We start from the raw sequence: 17,816 nt of genomic DNA, 5'->3' as shown, positions 1-17,816 counted from the left end.
TGCACCAGTAAGATCTGAGAAACACAATGGGATTAAGTTTCATTTTAGATGCTACAAATGACAACTATGGACTGTGTGCCAACAGCATTGTAGTTGCCTGAGCATTTTTGGTAAAGTACTTCTATAAAGGAAGGATACACACCTTTATCCTCATGTGAGGAACTTCAAAAAAGCTGGCAATCTTCTAGGCAACCTACAGCATCTGCAACTACTGATGGGAATGGAAATGTAAAGGAATAATGTCCCTATAGTCTGGAGGAAGTAGAGATTAAACCCCCAAAAAAAAACCCAGAAGAAACACTCATGGCTCTGGTAAGTGCTAAATTATACACAAAAAACCCCCAACTGCAGCTGGACCTTGTCATCACAAAACTCTACTCCAAAAGAAACACAAGGAAGACCTCAAGCTGTGTTTTAGGGATAGAGGAAAGGCTGTACATAATTAGAGAAATCCTTTGTAGTCCTTGATACAGCATTAAGTACTTGATTTCTGCTTTAGTTTCTCCCAAGAACTATTTTTCTCACACTGTTTCTATGCCATCATTCTCAGAAAATGAAATTTCTTACCTCCAGAGGTAAGATCCAGATTCATCCAGGATTTGCTTAATGAACAACTTTTCCTCTTATAATGTATTAAGAATCCAGAAATAGATTTATCTACTCCATTTTTTATTTAACACTGACTGAAGGGCCCAGTGCTAATTCTCCATCACCATAAGGAATACCAACAATTCAGCCCTGTAAATCCCATGAAGGTCTTCACCTTCCACTGCACTTTGCATCTATCTGAGCCTTAGAGGACAGGTTGGGGACAACTGTCATTCTGGCTACATTTTACATTCCTCATTCTTGTTTTCATTTAGGTTCTCCTCTCTGCTCAGTCTGATTTGAGGTAACCATGTCTTCTGGGTGACTTCTAAAACCCTTCAGAAACAGAACCATCCACTGCCCTTCAAAAGATGCTCTAAAGCTTAAGATCTGTTTGACCCCAGAGTTCCCCTTGCACAACAGTGGCAGCTCTGACAACACAGAGTGAGAGGGAAACAAGAGAAGTGGAAAATCTCACAAGTTAATGCATTGAATCCTAAGGGAAATTTACCACATTGTCCCAGCTGCCTTGCAGTTAAGGAGCTTTTGCTTGGGTACTATGATTAAAACATTAATTCCTTCATGCCTGCCCCCTCTCCCTACAGGAGGTGCATGTCTTTATTAAAGCATTAAATCTATCCATGTGGGTAGATTCTGACTTCAGGCTTCAGTAATGCCACCAGCTACTCCTCAGTTCACACCATTGCAAGTAAGAGCAGAAGTTGGTTTTGCAGCTCAGTTATATTCTGCCTGTTTCCAGCTGTAAGGGAACATCTGTGCTTCCTTCTCTGTAAACTCAGCTTTCAGCAGTGAGTTCCCACCTCTAAGACCCAGTGCTGGCCCTTCATCTGTACCCACTGTCAAGAAATTAGTGGCTTATTAATTGCTAACATTTAAAGCTCAACCACAACTTCTACATATATAGCTTTTCCTCTGACTGCATGAAGGTGCTCATTTTTTCTGGACCAACCTGATGTGTCTCCACAATTGCAATTTCAGATGGAAGAAATTTCTGAGAAGAGGTTTCTGCTTTTTCACTCTACCAAAAAAAAAAAAAAAAAAAAAAAAAAACCCTAGCTAAAACCACTGTGATAACAGTCAAGTGCAGCAGTCATTAATCTGGATAAAGTGATTTTTCATGTAAATTGCCTCCTCTCTCCTTAAAGTTTCAGGGCCAAAAAGAAAATACATCACTGAAACAAATGTCTGCTAGGACAAATGAGCCGAGTGAAATACAGAAGAGAGCAAGCAGGGCTAAGGCAAGAGCATTCAAAAAAGAACTGAGCACAAAGCTGCTTACAAAAAAGATATCCTGAAGATATTACCCTGCCAGTTTGCATATCCTTTTCATAATTTCAAAACAAGGCAGCCTACTTTTCTCCTTTCCATATAAATCCTGTAAGGAACTTTGCCTCTGAGCTCACACACAAACTACCTTCACTTCAGGAAAACATGCTTAAATGATGAAGGTTATTTTTAAGTCACTCACTTACTTGAGTCTGGGCATAAAAGTCCTGTCTGTTCAGGACTCCCAAAGCCTCTGCATTCATCTAGGACTGTAAGGGCACAGTTTTTCTCCTAGGGAAATATAAATGTTCATTTGCAATCAAGAACAATATTTAAATTCAAATTTAACCAAATGTTAAAAAACAGGCCCAGAACTGCATCCCTTGACTTTCGTTATCTGACAAAGCAAACGCTATAACAAGATATCTTCCCTGTCTCGGCCTGGCACAGCCAGGTTTTCAACTCTCAACATTCACCTGAACACTTAAAAAACTTCATGCAAGTGCATGGGTCCAAACATCTCCAGACACCAAATATTAAAAGTGTGTGCTCCGAGGCTTCCACCGTTTTTCCTGCTGCCCAAGCTAGAGATTCCTTGGGCAGCAAAAGGCAAAATGTTACATTTGTGTTAGCTCAGCTGTCACTCTGAGGTACCTGCAGTGCCTCTGGACTCAGGGCTTAGCAGGGATGACACAGCCTGTGCAGAGGCTGCTGACTGTGAGTCACAGCAGCACAAGAGCACGCAAGGCTTAAGCCCAGGGAAAGCAGCTCAGCAGGGGCCACGCTTTGCTGGGGTGGTGTCAGTGCAAGTGGGTGACTGCAGGAAAGGCAGCAGCTCAGGAGGTGGGAAATGAGAAGGACTCAGAAGGAGTTTGGAAAATGGGTTATGCAAGCAGGAGCAGTGGAAACAGCAATCAGCAGAGAGTGGGAAAGAATGGCAGTGAGATTAACTCAAAATGATCCTCAAGAGCCACTAGCCTACAAGGTAGAGCCTTGGCCTGGGACTCAGGAAATGGGAATTTTATTCTTGACTCCCCTGTGGACACGCTGGGTTACCTTGGTTGGGCCAATTTAATTTTTTGTGCCTCAGTTTCTGTTTCTGTGACATTATGCTCTTTTTAAAGTGTTCTGATGTCAATAGAGGAAAAGCCATATTTAAGAAGGAAGTTATTATAATCTACTCAGAATTAAGGCACCAGAGGAGAGAAGTATCTCTTCATTATTTAAAAGATGCCATATTTCCCTGTCTGCAGAAGAACACAATGGCCCTGTAGGAATCCCTTTTCTTTTGTACTTTAAAGCAGAGGATTATTATGGAAAATTATTAAGCACCCACACAGTTAAAATGACAGAGCATTTTCATTACTGATTGGCAACTCCTCTGCTGCCCTAATTTAGGTACCACATGTCTTCATGCATTCAAATCAGTAAAAACAAAACAAAAGCTAAACTCACTTGACATTTGCAGCCAAAAACTAAAGTCAGGTCAGAACATAAAAAATCTCCCAATTCCTGGCCTCACTTCTAAATAAAAAAAAAAAAAAAGTAAAAACGCAGTCTGCTAGCAAAGTGGTCACATATACTTAAAAGAACTCTGGTGACCAGGGAGTACTGGAACAATATTGAATTGACATTCAGCAACTCCACTTACAACTCTCAACCCCAAAACCTGAAGACAGAACTTCTCCCAAAGACTGCATAGTATCTGGATAATCAGGTGGTCCACAGGCAAAGCAGCCTGGAAACAGATGAGGAAGTTGGAAACAAACTGAGAGAGAGGCTGACCAACACAGGAATTGGACTTACACTCCACCCCTACCAACCTGCAAAGGTACATCTGGAAATGAGACAAAATCCAACACATCACCAAACAAAAATGCCAGAGAAAATTTTGCAAAATAAATGTCACCCCTGAATTTTCTCCTCTTTCAGCCAGCTTTTATTCAGGCATAACTACATTGTTGTTCTGGTTTCCAATCAAGCTGAGGAATGTGTTCTCCCAATACTCTAAATTTATGCTTCCTCACTCTCCCACAAGGAAACACGTGGTTCATCCAGGCCATGATTCAAATACAGAGACTATTTTCACTGCTGAATATTTTCAGTCACATACTCTATTTTGATGTTTTACAGAGGCACTGATGAGTAAAAACTGCTGCTGCATTAAAAACAGGTGAATGCTGAGACAACTGACTGATGAACCTGAATGAAATGCACAAATAGCTCAAGACTGTGCCTGACTTCAGTCCTTTAACATCTAAATGGGTTACAAAACAACAAGGGCTCTACACATGCAGTTCCTCCAAATTAGCTTCAAAGGCACATATGATACAGACCTACATCTTCAGTTATATTCACCCAGTAGAAGGCCATTTCCAGAAAAGCAAAGCATTTAAATTCAAGGCTATTATTCTTGCTAACATAGAGCAAAACATGCAAGATCAGCATTTACTGGGAAATAAGAACAGCACAAAAGCTAAAGCAAAAGAACAAAGCATGTACTGCGTCTTTTTTGCACATGTATCAAGATATTAATATGTAAGAAGTTAAAAGTGGCCAATTAGTTTTGTGTCAGCTGGAGCTGTCAGCAAATTCCATATAGGTGCCACTTTTCTACTGTGCACATTTTGAACCACAATCAAAACCACACAAAATTATTCTCAACCCCAGGCTGTATCCATTCCAAGCCTTTGGAATTTTCAGCTAGTAGCAAATAGCATAAGCAGGACTCAAACACTGATAAAAAATTCTGGAGTCCTTTTCTAGAAAATACCTAGCTACAAGAAAAAGCCCAAGACTTACCATGCACCAAAAAAATACCAAAATTGCTCAGAGTGACCAAGGTCTGTCATTGTCTTGATCTCTAACATGGAAAAAGGAACTGGAAGTCCCAAAATTACTTAAGTCTTGTTGAAATCAGATCCAGAGTTCATGGAATCAAATGGAAAAAATAGTAAGTATTTGGTTAAATGCTGGACTAGATCAGAGGCCTGATCAAAATATTTCTGAGTCTGCAAGGTGAAGATAGATGTTGCTGTTTTTGCTGAGGAGAACTGGAAATTTCAAGATATGCTACGGATGAGAAAACACCCAAACACTGCAGGTCAACAACTCACATTATTATAAGTAAACAGTGGGAGAACAATAACATCAATGAAACAGGATAGCTTGTCTCTCATCTCACTCCCACCACAGCAGCAGGCTGGAATGCTGTTGTGTCGTGAGATTATTCAGTCCTCAGGAGCTGTATCTTGGCTCTGTCCTCCCCCTCCTTTTCCCTGTGTTTTAGATGACTGCATCAGGCTCTCTATTGCCATTCATTTAAATATTTTTCCATGGTCACCTTTCTCTTCTACATTCAAACTGATCTCCTTGATCAGTTGTCCATCCTTATTTCTAAGTCTCACGACTCAACACATGCCATAAAAAGCACAATCAAATCACTTTCTCCCACCCTCCCCACAATCTCTCTGTGCTCAAAACATGCAGCTAAGAAAAAGCTCCTGTCACTCATTCAGAAGTGACCTTTGTGGTGATTGCAGATGGCAAGACTAGTCAGACACCAAAAGGACTGCCCACATGCAGACAGAGAAGTCAGTGTTGTATAAGGAGCAGTGACTGGGCAAACCATCTTCTATCTTTCAAATGAACACACTTCAAATACAGAGCCTGGCACGCTGAGCACAAATGCATCAAATAACTCAGAATGCCACACCAAGTCAAATAACATCAGTGACCACCAAGTGGCCCAAAAAAATCTGCCGAGAGACAGAAACTTCTGACACAACACACATATCGTCCCACCAACATTCTTTGAACTGGAACAGGAGCATCTTGTGCAGGTGCACATGGAGGTTTCGTGAGTACATCTGCAGATCTCCTAGGACTTCAAATAACAGAAAGGCACACAACAGCTTTCTTCTCTTTCTCCCCCTCCACCAAAAGGCCTGAAAATTCTCTGGACTGAAGGTCAGCAGTTCACAACTTGTTCTCTCTCATGAATGTCAGCTCACTGTGGCAGGTTTACTTATCTTCAGAAAACAGGAGGGGAGAGCAGCTGCACAGACACGTGGTTAACTTGTTCCAGTGTCTTTCTGTAAATATATATATATATTATAAACTTTGTCAGTTCATTTCCAATTGAACCTGAATGCAGAATGCTTATGTAACAGGCTTCTTGCTTCATTGACCACAGAAGACCTGTTAAAGAACTCTGTGAAGCAGAGCACACTGGGTCTGCATTTTGCCTTGCAGAGACTGACCTTATCCACGAGGATTATCAACAGGCAACAGTCACAAACTGTTAACATCAGCATGGAAAGTTGTCTTCTTCCACTTGATTAGGAACTTTTCACTGTGTGTTCCCTTCCTCACAGAGAAAGCCATAGCTGATTTTGTACAGTGCTTTATTCTGCAAACAAAGCCACTGACATACAAAACAGGGCATTCACTTCTGAAAGAACAAGCAGCAACTTGGTTTTGACATTCAGCCATGCACCTTCTACAATGAATTCAATTCACTCTCTGTACTACAGCAGCACCTAGAAGCCCTGACCGATGACAAAGCCCTCACTACGTCAAGAAAAGTCATTACTTCCCAAAGTCTTCAAGCTATATAGGTACAACAAAGGAGAGAAAAACGCAGTTCCTGCCTTTCAAAGAAGAAGATCAGACGCAGATATGAAACACCAGATCAGGACCAGGAACAAACTCACATACTCCTTTGCTTCTTCACCACATCACCCCAAATCATTCCTTGCGTTCCAAAAGTGGGTTCATGTTACAGGAATGAAAAATTGAAAACTATTTCAAATACCCAATTTACATTTATTTGTTACATAATTTGTTGGACTCCTCTGTAACGAACTGCAGCTACAGCACACACAGTCACAACATGTCCAGTCCAGTAAACCTCATGTAAGGCACATATTGGCATGATTAATCAAGGAACAGACTTGTTTAGAGGAGATTACTGAAGCAAGAGAACACGTTTATTTGGTAGACAGATTTTGCAGAAATCATAAATAGAAACCTCAGACAAGACTGTGAAAGAAAGCACGAGAAACTCTTCAGTGCATATAATAGAGAAGCTTTGGTATCCAGAAAGTGGCATTGAGAACAGTAAATAAATATCAACTTAGATAATTAAAAGTGCAAGAGGTCACAGCCTGGAACAATATATTGCCATGAAGAGCCACAACTAACACACGGATTTAAAAAAAAATCCATTTTACAACAGAAATCTTAATTCTACATATTTTTCAGAGGATCCATTTGATTATTCTTTTGGTATCTGCAATAGTTAAAATCAACTTCATAGTCTGCTCAAGTTTCTTATCTGCTGAATAGAAAAATAAAATACTCTTGAAAGTGAAGCCAAGAACTATAACTGCTGTAAAATCAAGAGTGAAAAAACCCATGCAGCCCATATTATCACCTTAATTCCTTCCCCTTCATATGTAAGCTGATATATCATTAGGTATTCCTGTCCTATTTCCTAAGAGCCTTTCTCTGAACACTCTGCAATTCTGTAAGGCTTCTTCCTTGGCAAGCCTGCTTTAAAAATTAAACCACTGTTTAGCAACAGTAGGTCTCATTAAAAGGTGCATTTACTACACAGTAGAATTCTCTATATTTAGAACTTGAAATACATGAAATACCACAGCAAATGTAAGTGTTGTGGGTGGTAAACATCCAGTTTAATGGCATCCACTGTATTTGTATGGGAAAAAAACAGTTTTATAAATAGCTTCCAAAATTTTGCTACTAACAGGCAAACACATCTCATTTTACACTTGTTCCTTTCTCCTACAAGTGCTAGGCCCATGTTCTCTGTCAAACTCCCACCTGGAACAAGTGCTCTGGGCATGCTGTGAAACAGCAAATCAGTTGGGCTGCAAAACAGAAGTGAGAACCAACCTGAAATTATCAGGAGCATACTGGTCCGCCTTTTAGGCTGGAGAACTTGTAAAATCTTTCTGGTTAGATTTTGATGTCTTCCTACTCCAAGGCAGATGGAAACACAGGAGCTAAACTGGATCAAGCTGTCCTCAGCAGCCACAACTGACTTACGCCCTTTGATAGGAACAATTTGAATGTTTCTAAGAACTCTTAGTTTTTCTTCCCTAAGCAGTAGCTTCAGAAACTTCAGATTTGGTTTGCAAGTTAATAACTTACGCAGGTCTGCATCCCTGTAAATCTATAATAAACTGATGTCTGGCAGAGAAAATAATTGATGAAAAATATTGCTCCTTTCAGTTTAATTAAGACAAAGCTAGTTCAAAAGGGCCTCATTTTCCCCTTTTGCCAGCCTTCTAAATTATATTGCTTCTTTTCTTTTAATCCTAATCTTCTGCTTAAAAACTGTGCATGCATCTAGCCACTTTCACTGGCATTTCTCTGTGACACAATTTTCTGAGTTGCTGGGAGGTCACAACCGCAGTAGAAGTTGGCAGGTGAAACATTTCATGATGTAAAGATACAATAACAAAAATCACCTTTGTCAGACTATTTCTTCAGACTGAATTTATACATCAGTAAGCCATTAAGCAGTTAGTTTCTTCCTCAAAGACTTCTCAGAAGAACAAGAAAATGTAAATCTGTCTTCAGTTGTATTGCACCAAGGCAGAATGTCTGTAATTCTGTCTGTGGGTAAGAAAGTCAATTCCTGTGGCAAGAGCCCAGGAAACACTTTTTAAAATATTACAGCTTTTTATGCATAGTCGTTCCTTTGGGATTTAGGAAAAATATCTGCAGTTTCCAACTACTGTTAATCATGGGCAGCTCCCCTGTAGTGCCTCTGAGCTGCACAATCCAAAGGTGTCCATGCACATCCATGATGTTATGATTCCAGGTGTGCTGGGTCTAGTGAGGAGTTTTGACAGAGGGCCATGGAGTGTCCTGCCCCACATCCAATTAAGATCTGTTTTGCACAGCCAAGAGCTTTGACTGGCTTTGGGACATGAACATTTGCCTCTGTGCCATCACCACACATCCCATGTTCATTCCATCCCCAAGAGAAGCACTGGCCACCTGTAAGAGAGGACAGAAAATACAGAATAAACACCACAGTAACACAACAGCTTTGGTTAGCTTTGAGGAGCAGATTTGTCAAGTCATTTTCTGTTTAGGTTCTAAGAAATTCTGCTAAGGTGGGAAAAATATTCTGGTTTTCTTCAAAATGTAAATAAACCCAAATGACTGATTCTCCATCCTGTTCCATATTGTTAGCAACAGAAGAGAGATCAAAATAACAAAGACACTTGAAAATCACTTAGTAAATACATAGTTCAGTATTTATGCAGAGCCCACAGAAATCTCTCTGCATTTTAAGAGCCCTCCCTGAAATTATGTAGAATCTCTTTCAAGTTTCCCCCAGTAAGCAGAATTATGATAAATCAAGAGCAGTGACTTTATTCATTCACAGCATGATCTGCAGGATTGGGGAACACAGAGCCAGAGTTCAGCCACATTGCATTTCATTCCTAGCTTCAAGTTCACATATCACCTCTTTCCTTTAAATACAAGCCTTCAACAGCCTGCCCTACTCTTAATCATCCCACCTCTTGGGCTTGCTTTGATATAATTTCACTGCTTTTATTATTCTTACTTTTCCTCATTATTATTTATTTTTGTAATATCTATTCTTTCATATCCCAAATAACAATTCATGTATTATTACTACCCCAAAGTACTCTTTATTGAAGCACAACATGCAAATTTTGCTCTATAAAAGGATGGCATAATAAAAAATCCACCAAAACCTCCTTGTTCTGAACTACAAGTGCTATTTCTTCCCTATTTTCTATTCCTTATTTAGCTGCCAGAGACTGTGTCTGTGACTTTCTGTACTAAAAAAAAAAAAAGCCATCCTGCCATATAATCATGTTTGTGATGCCATTGTTATTTTTGAAAAGCAGCAGGTAATAACAGCAGGAAGTAGCATTCTGGATTCCAAATGATGAGAAGAAAAGTGCCAAAATTCACAAACTCTAATCTCAGTCACGATTTTACTTTTCAAAATTCAGAAACAGATTATTGCAAAGCTAGCAGGGCCATCTTCCCTACAAATCTTGTAACATTTCACTGTCCTCTGCTCGCTTTATATCATCAATATACTGATGTTCCCCTCTTCTGCAATGAACTGTAAACATTACTGAGGCCAGATGTAACTAGGCAATGACATTTCATTTTCCTGACAATCTTTAAGGCAATGGAACACAACAAAGCACCACCAGAAAATCACAGCAGGCAAGGCACATCTCACCTGACACATAAGTTCTGCCTCTCTTATCTCACAAGGCACCAGATGTTTTCATGGTTGTGCATGTGCAACATTGACAGCACAACCTACACCCCAAATGCACTCACATGTGCTGCCAAAAAGTGCCAAAATCTGAGTGGGCAATATATCCCATTTAAAAATCAACAGAGTGTCCTACAGGTTAAGGGAAATTTGCTTTTTGGTAAGATTCCAGGTTAAAATGTTTCTGTAAATATTAAAACACAGAAAAAAAAGACACCTCAAGCCCATGCTGGAGACACATCTCAGACTAACCATTCAAGGAAGCTGCACCTAAGAAAAGACATCTTTTGGCACAGTTAATATGTGAACCCTGCAGAATGAGCCAAGCTTACAAATGTAATGAAAAGAGAATGCAACAAGCCCTAACTTTAATAAGATCACAGTGATAACTTTTTGTAACTAGACACCAGCAATTACTACAACAATTTACATGCTTCTATGAAGACTCACTACATGTGCTTAAAGGATTTCTTGTTTCTTTTCTCATCCTGTCCCATCAGGACAAGAGAGAGGAAACCAGAAATGTTCTGGTCACTTTGTATTAAAAACTGCTCAGTGGAACATTGTTATAATAAATAGTCAGAGAAACAGTGCATTAGGACATTAACTTCTCAAATTAATAAACATATCCAGTGAAACATCTTTTGAAAAAACATCATAGAAAAATTTACAAGCTAGGGACCCCCTAGACAAGAACATCTTTCCTAAAATAATGATTGTGGAGTCTTTTCTATACAAGCATGTCAAAAGGCCACCAAAATAGATTTTTCTACATGATTCCAGTGATTGCTGAGGTCAGGGAAATGGGACAAGAGTGAAAACTGGCAAAAGAAAAATAGAAAGTAAGTAGGATTTATGAATGGTCTTACACAAAAATGCCTTGTACATCCATGGAGAGATGGCAGAAATCTGAAGAGATGAAAGGGCAGCTGACAGATATGGAATGACAGGCCACAAAAATGTTTCTCATCACCATCAAGTCAGAAACAGGAAAGCCAAAAGGCAAAGAATTTTTGCTGTGCAAATGGAAGGCGTAACTGTACCACATCTGCCTGTAGAATATTCAGTGAAAGGTTTGTACATAGAAATAGCCAGATGCTTGACTTGTGTCAGAGAAAGCAGAACATGCAGAAAACACACCAAGTCCATCTTTTGGACAGCAGCGTATTAACAAAACTTGGAGGTGGGCTGGACAAAATGAGCATGGTCAAAGTGGCCAGGGGGGAACAAGTGAGTGAATCACTGGCACAGATGTGAAAGTCAGTAAAGACTGAAGGTAATGAAGCATCTATTTCAAAAATTACATAAAAGGAGTATCTGCAGAGTTAAAGGCAGACCCTAAGAAGAGCTAATGGCTAGCCTCTGGACAAAGGGGACCATTTAATGGTTTTTTCCTTTTCCCATGTTCTCCTCCCTTTCTTTTTTCCTTTTCTTCCTTTATTTCTGATTGCTTTTATCCCCCAGTTTATTGCTGATAAAAACACAGAACCAGCAGCCCTATATGCCTTCACAAGAAAATTCTGTTTCTATGTCTGTGCCAGACCTTCCCAGCATGGAAGAGCATTAGAAGGATGTGTATTAGAACATCTACAAATTGCTTCTAACAAAATTTAGACCAAGCACTGTAGCATGTTCTCAAACCAAAGGATTTGTGTTTGGTGAAGTGAGGGAAGATTACTCCATGTTAGTGGTTAAGTGAAACCACATATAATGTTGCATTTACTCTTCTCTTTTAAAACATGAGTACTCAAAGTACAAACCAAACCCACAGAATTCATATGGCAACACAGCAGAATCCCAAGGGAATTTCAGTTGCATTCACAGTGACTCTAATCAAAGTTCAGAGCCAGGTTAAGCAGGATTTTTCCAAAAACATTAAATATACAAGACAGAGGGACAACAAAATTCTGAGCAAATCTGTTTTGGTCAAACAACACAAGAAGGGGCTACTGCTCACCTTCTGTCTGCAATAATTATCCAGGCTTTTTCTCAAGATAAGTGAAGTGACAACAACAATCTAGAGCTTCATTAAACTGGAGAAGAGTGAAATAAGTATTTCTAGGTAAAATAAAGCTGCAGAGATATAGTAAGAGAAAATTAGATAAGATAAAATAAGACTGGAGAGAATTCTGGAGAAAGAAGAGAATTAGAGTTGCTCCTTATTGCTGAGTGGAATCCTCAGATGGAAGAATCAATGTTAGCAAATAAGGCACTCTGGGTGAGATTCACTGCACTTAACTTCAGCCACCCAAAAAATCAAGCAACTTAGCTACAGTTCAGTATGCTCTGTATTTCTCAAAAGCCAACTGAGATATCTGCATCTCTCCAGCAGAGTGAGAGATCCATCTCATGCAAACACTGGTGTGAAAATCAAGTCTGTCTCACTTTGGTGATAATAAAGGGAGACCAGGGGATTGTCCCAGCCTTGGCATATCCATTTTATGCAGCTGAAGACAGGTTATATTAAAGCACATCTTCACAACTGGTCTGAAGGCAAAGCAAGGAAAACTGGAAACAAGGAAGCTGCAAGTATCACTGTAGCCTAGCTTCAGGCTACAAACAGTCTGCTTCTAAGCCAGCCTGCGGCATGGAGGCTTATCACTAAAATCTTTAAAAGCTCCTCTTTTCTTATTCTTCTTTCCCATTCCTTCTACCACCAGATAAACAGAAGGTGGCCTTTCAGACAAGCAAAGTATCTTGAAGTCAAGTTATTCAAGAGAGAGCTTCACATTTTAGGAAAATGTTAAAATGTTTTAGTACAGCTCTATTATATTGGCTATGTGCTCTTAGCAAAACTCCACAATACTTCAAATTATTACTTCTTTTTTACCTTAAATTAGTGCTACTCTACTCTTTTGTTATAGACAAAGTTACAGTAGGTAGGAGACCAAAGCAGATCAAGTCACAACTCTTTAAACAGCATCAGGGCTGGACCACAAACAAAATTCAGGCACCTCAGCCACCTTCCCTTGATAATTTGAAAGCTGTAAAAACCTCTCAAAGAACAATGTAATACTACACAGAAGGAGATTTAGACTTTACTTCTCCCAGAGAGCTGCAAAACACAAATTACTATGTTTTTCTGGTTTTTTCAGGCCATCTGGTTGTTCAGGGTAATAGCAACAACTCTGCCATTAGTGCAAAAGATCTGCAATTTTAAATTGTAAGAAACAGGCTTGATATAAAATTGCTTTCTGCAGAAGAACATGGAACTGTATTAGTAGTTAAAAGGGAAGTCAAGGCATTGTGCAAAATCTCAATAAAGACAAAGCTTGGTAAGTGGAATGTATGATAGCATCATCTCAATACACAGCTGTACCTCCAAAACTAGGAAAGAACCATAAGAATCACATTCATTTTTTATTATGGAGACACATTTTCAAGGAGCAAGCTGTCATGTGCTCCAGGCAGCCCATCCAATTGCTGTTCAACCCACAGAAATGTGTGTCTGACTTTCAAGGGAGTAAGCTGGATAAAAATCAGACACATTGCAGTGCTAACACAATATACAGGTAAGAAACACCATACATGTTTGATATTAAGTACAAAGCCGTGGTGCTAAAGGCATGCTGATTTCAAAGTTAGCCTCCAGTCAACAACCTGCCCTCACTCCACCTTTACATCATTAGCAGCTCTCCTCAGGCAGTGGACCTAAACCACTCGAGTCCCCTCAGCAGAGGTTTTACACAAGTGAAAAGGGAGCTGACTTCAGGTCATGTGTCTGTGGTTCATCCTGCCACCTGGAAAGAGCCACTTTCAATATCCTCAAACAATTCATCACAGCAAATGCACAAAGCCTGCACTGTGTGGACATCTCTAAACTAATATGTTATGTGAACTATTATTTTTTCCCAGCAGAAGCCCTGGTTTGTTATAGGACCTTCTCTCTGGCTACGTTTGTATCTTGTGCAATACAGCAGGGACTTCAAACTGGGTCACGGCCTCAAGGCCAGCTGTCAGAATATCCAATTACAATCCATAACCACCTACTGAAGAGAGTCAGAAAATCAAATTGAGAAGACAATATGCCTAGTGGGAGCTTAGGCATGTGCAGTACTGCAAAATGCAGCAATGAGGCTACACATCTCCTTTGCACTTAAATTTAACTTGGGAAAGTCTAACTTCTAGTTTGTACTTCGATGGCAGTGTCTACCCCACAAACAGCAAACACAAGAGCAGTACAGAGCACATCTAATCTTTCCTGTTTCATTTCCACAGCATATAAGTAGCCAGGAGTTACAAAATGGGAAGGGAAAGGAATCACGTCTATGATAATTTCCAAGGGAAATGTAGCCCATCTGCTGCAGCCTGTGAACTGTCTGTGGAGAAGGAGCCCCACATCCAGCAATGCAGAGAAGTGGGGAAAAACACAGTAAGATGTCACTTAGCAAAAAAAGCTGTAGCAGATCCATGCAAGCCTGCTGTGCATTTTCCTGTGCACTGTTTTTAGCATCAGGCAAATAACTGAGCCCACCCCTAGAGGAAGTGCTATCTTGCCAAATTACAATGACAATAGAAATTTTGTTCTGTTCTCGCAGGGCACTTCAAAGCAGGAGCTGAATGGCTCACTGCACAAATTAATATGTATCTATTTGAAAGAATCACTCCACATTACATCAAATAAACAGTTTAGGTTACCACTCAGTCTAGTTTATGATAGAATTTATTTTTTCCTTCTCAGCTATGCGCAGTCATTTTGAACCAAAAAAAAAGGAAGAAATTTGCAAAATTATATCCTAGGATTTTAAAAACAACAGACTTGCAACTACAGATTTCTTGGGCAGATGTACCCGTGCAGTTTTGTGGTGAAACTGAAGCCCTGTAGGATGGAGATGGTTGCTTTGCTCTGTGTAGGTAGCAAGGACAGAAATCTACTGCAAGGATTATCTGCTCACATTTCTGTTCCCATGGGGAAACATGAATGGTATTAACTATGCCTAAAGCTCACAGGTGCTGCACAAGGTTTTTGTTTTGGTTTTACTCAAACTTGTCAATTCCTTCCCAACAGGAAAGCATCTCCAATTCAACACAGAACAAAACCTGGGCTCACGACTTTGTGCAAGACTGAACGTTACTGGTCCACTGACAATACATGAGGATTATATCATACACGAAGCAGCTGCAGTGCAGAGAGGATTAAGCATTAAAGATGCTTTTTTCTACACCTGTAGAAGACAAGAAAATCTTTGAATTTTGGTCACTTAAGTACAGGACAAACACCTGACAGAAATTAATTAATGGAGAGATTTGTCCTGAAGCTCTGACCGTGGCACTAGTGTCTGTTCCATCAGGATATCAGACATGGCAGAGAGCGATATTCATTCAGAACTTACATCCCTGCCTCTCACAGTGACAGGCATTCAATGTGTCACAATGCTTAAACTTTGTATGACGAGAACTAGACAATCACAGTCTCACCACAGAGCCAGAGACTGCAGTTTCATGACCCTCTGTACTATGTGAAACAGAACATGCAGAAAATAACTTACACCCAGTGCTTAGTAAGAGGTCCCTCACGCAAGGCAGAATGTCAGAGCTCATGTAGAAGAGCGTGAGTTATCCAAGTGTCCCATGGGACCACGTGGTGCCAGGGCCATTTGTGCCCATGCATTCTGGGCAGTAAAGCATTACCACTTCAAATTTGCACACACTTCAAACTGACCTAAGTGATGACATAAAGAAAAGGAGGGGACAGCTGTGATTCATCTGACCTACAACGTTACCTCCAAGACCTAGAACGGAAGGGCATCTTCAGCACAGGCCTAGGAAAAGTCATAGATGAACACAGAAGCAAGAATCTGAGAATCCCCTCAAATTGCATTCCCGACCTACATGTAGCTTTCACAGCACTAAGCAAATCAAAGAGCAGGAGAAATGACAGTCAGCAGGATGAGCAGGCGCATGCAGGTGAAATGGTGCTTCTTCCTACTTTGCTGGCTGAAGTCTAAAACAAGAGACCCCACTGGGCTCTCAGGAATTCTCTCATCAAGGAAGAACAGCTAGGGTGGAAAAGGATATTTTGGAAAAGCTTTGGTGCTTAACATATTTCATACAGCGACCCTTTGTAGAACACTGGTCTATTTATAAGCATGAACTTTAAGGCAACCACACAGACCAGGCTATAGATGACTGTCAGTCCTTGGCAACTTATAGAAAATACTTATTATATAACAAAAACTGAAGAGATAGTCCATATGGTTACATTTACCTACAGTTTCCTCTCTTCTGACTGCTATTCTCTTCCCTCTGAAGGGCTGTTTGCACTGAACAAAAGTGAGTGTTCTGGGATTTATCTCTGAAGGTATCCTTTTCTGCAGAACACAATTCTCCAACTCAGAACCAAGACTTGAAATGTGTAAACCTTCCACATGGACATCTTATGTAAAATAGCTTTGTGTTTAAATGGGCTTTAGTTTGAACTTCTCCCTTTCATTGTCCCTTAGCAATTTGCAAGGCTGCATTTTGGTCAAATTTCAAGACACACGATATGAATGTGCATTACTGTTGAGTGAAGTCTAAAAAAACTGCTTGTTGATATTAAACAAGTGAGGGTTTTTTCCCCCCACCATGCTTAACAAGTAATCTGAGATCAATTCCAGCAGTCATAAGCTAGTGTTAGAAATGCAAAGAGAGAAAACAAGGAAACAAGTGGTGTCTGAGTTGCTGAGTTTCTGATTGAATTGGTAGATTTTCTCACTGCTACGCAAACATCGGCACAGAACAAAAGTAGCTGCAGCTCAGTAGTGCTGATATTAGGATGCCTTATTTTGCAAAGTTTCAAGTTGTGATCTTGGTGTGTCACAATGGCTCAGATGGTGGCACCCCTGCAAGTGTCACAGTGCAGTTGTAACAGTGACAGCACTGTAATACTGCACTGTGAGAGCTTTAAAATACATAGCTCGATAAAAGCTGTAGCATAGCTGTAGTCAGAGAGAGTTCAGGGTGAACTAACCCTCCTTTCTGGGCAGGATTTGTGGATTGCAAGTTTCCTCTGTGCTGCAACTGTTGTACTTGAGTTAACCCACTTGTACCTGGTTCAACTGTGCCTGCTTGCACTGTACTGTAGTGCAAGCGCAGGTCTAATAAAACTCCTGTGGGTCATGTGCCTTGTCTTGTCTGTCTGTCTGAGTCTGTGCCTATTGTTACAGGGACTCTTACACTCGCCACTGTGTGGGAGTTTGAATGGGGTAACTCTAGACCTGCTCAGACACAACAAGGGTTGGATCATTTGAGCACCTAGAAAAGGAGTCAAAAGTGGTAACATTCTCACATTCACACTGATGCCATTTGCAGCCACTGTTGCCCTCTGCCTCATACAATATTGTTCTGTGAACTAACAGGACCCATTTCAAAGAAGAAAACAGACAGCTGACAGAGCTATGACAAAAGATGAAACCAAGCAATAAAAAAAAAAAAAAACAGAAAAAAAATTCCCATGATTCAGACATCAAACACAAACCATAGAGAGGTTTACATCAAGTGTGTGCACCAAAGGCAAGCCATGCTTTCTCAGAAGAGCTGATGAAACACAATGCTCTTACCCAAGGTTGGCTGTGCATGGCTGAGCTGGTGCTCATTTCCAATGGCAATACTGAAGAAAAACAATTCAAAAAATCACCACAACTAAACCTCATAC

At 40.2% G+C, this 17,816-nt stretch overlaps 2 protein-coding genes across 7 annotated transcripts in view; one reads left to right on the top strand and one right to left on the bottom strand.

The window, feature by feature from the left end:
• Positions 1-17,273, top strand: part of KCNC1 (potassium voltage-gated channel subfamily C member 1) — a 123,047-nt gene extending 105,774 nt beyond the window's left edge. For both annotated transcript variants that reach the window (XM_058025762.1, XM_058025759.1), the window contains one exon: positions 15,189-17,273. In XM_058025762.1, coding sequence (XP_057881745.1) covers positions 15,189-15,370 — 182 coding nt within the window. In that variant the 3' untranslated portion in view covers positions 15,371-17,273. The remainder of the gene's footprint in view (positions 1-15,188) is intronic.
• The window catches only part of SERGEF (secretion regulating guanine nucleotide exchange factor), a 141,807-nt gene continuing 130,255 nt past the window's right edge, over positions 6,265-17,816 (bottom strand). For 2 of the 5 annotated variants that reach the window (XR_009114561.1, XR_009114563.1), the window contains exons 12-13: positions 17,722-17,771; positions 8,818-8,907 (exon numbers count right to left, since the gene is read on the bottom strand). Coding sequence is in view for 1 of the 5 variants with exons in the window: in XM_058025764.1 (XP_057881747.1) it covers positions 8,717-8,907 (191 nt within the window). In the remaining 4 variants the exon portion in view is untranslated. Of the gene's footprint in view, positions 8,908-17,721; positions 17,772-17,816 lie in introns of all 5 variants that reach the window. The other 3 variants (XM_058025764.1, XR_009114562.1, XR_009114564.1) reach the window with 3 other exon arrangements.

Source organism: Melospiza georgiana, chromosome 6 (genome assembly GCF_028018845.1).
Source record: "Melospiza georgiana isolate bMelGeo1 chromosome 6, bMelGeo1.pri, whole genome shotgun sequence".
Taxonomy (NCBI): domain Eukaryota; kingdom Metazoa; phylum Chordata; class Aves; order Passeriformes; family Passerellidae; genus Melospiza; species Melospiza georgiana.
Note: the sequence above shows the minus strand (reverse complement) of the source record. Positions and strands in the feature narration are given on the sequence as shown.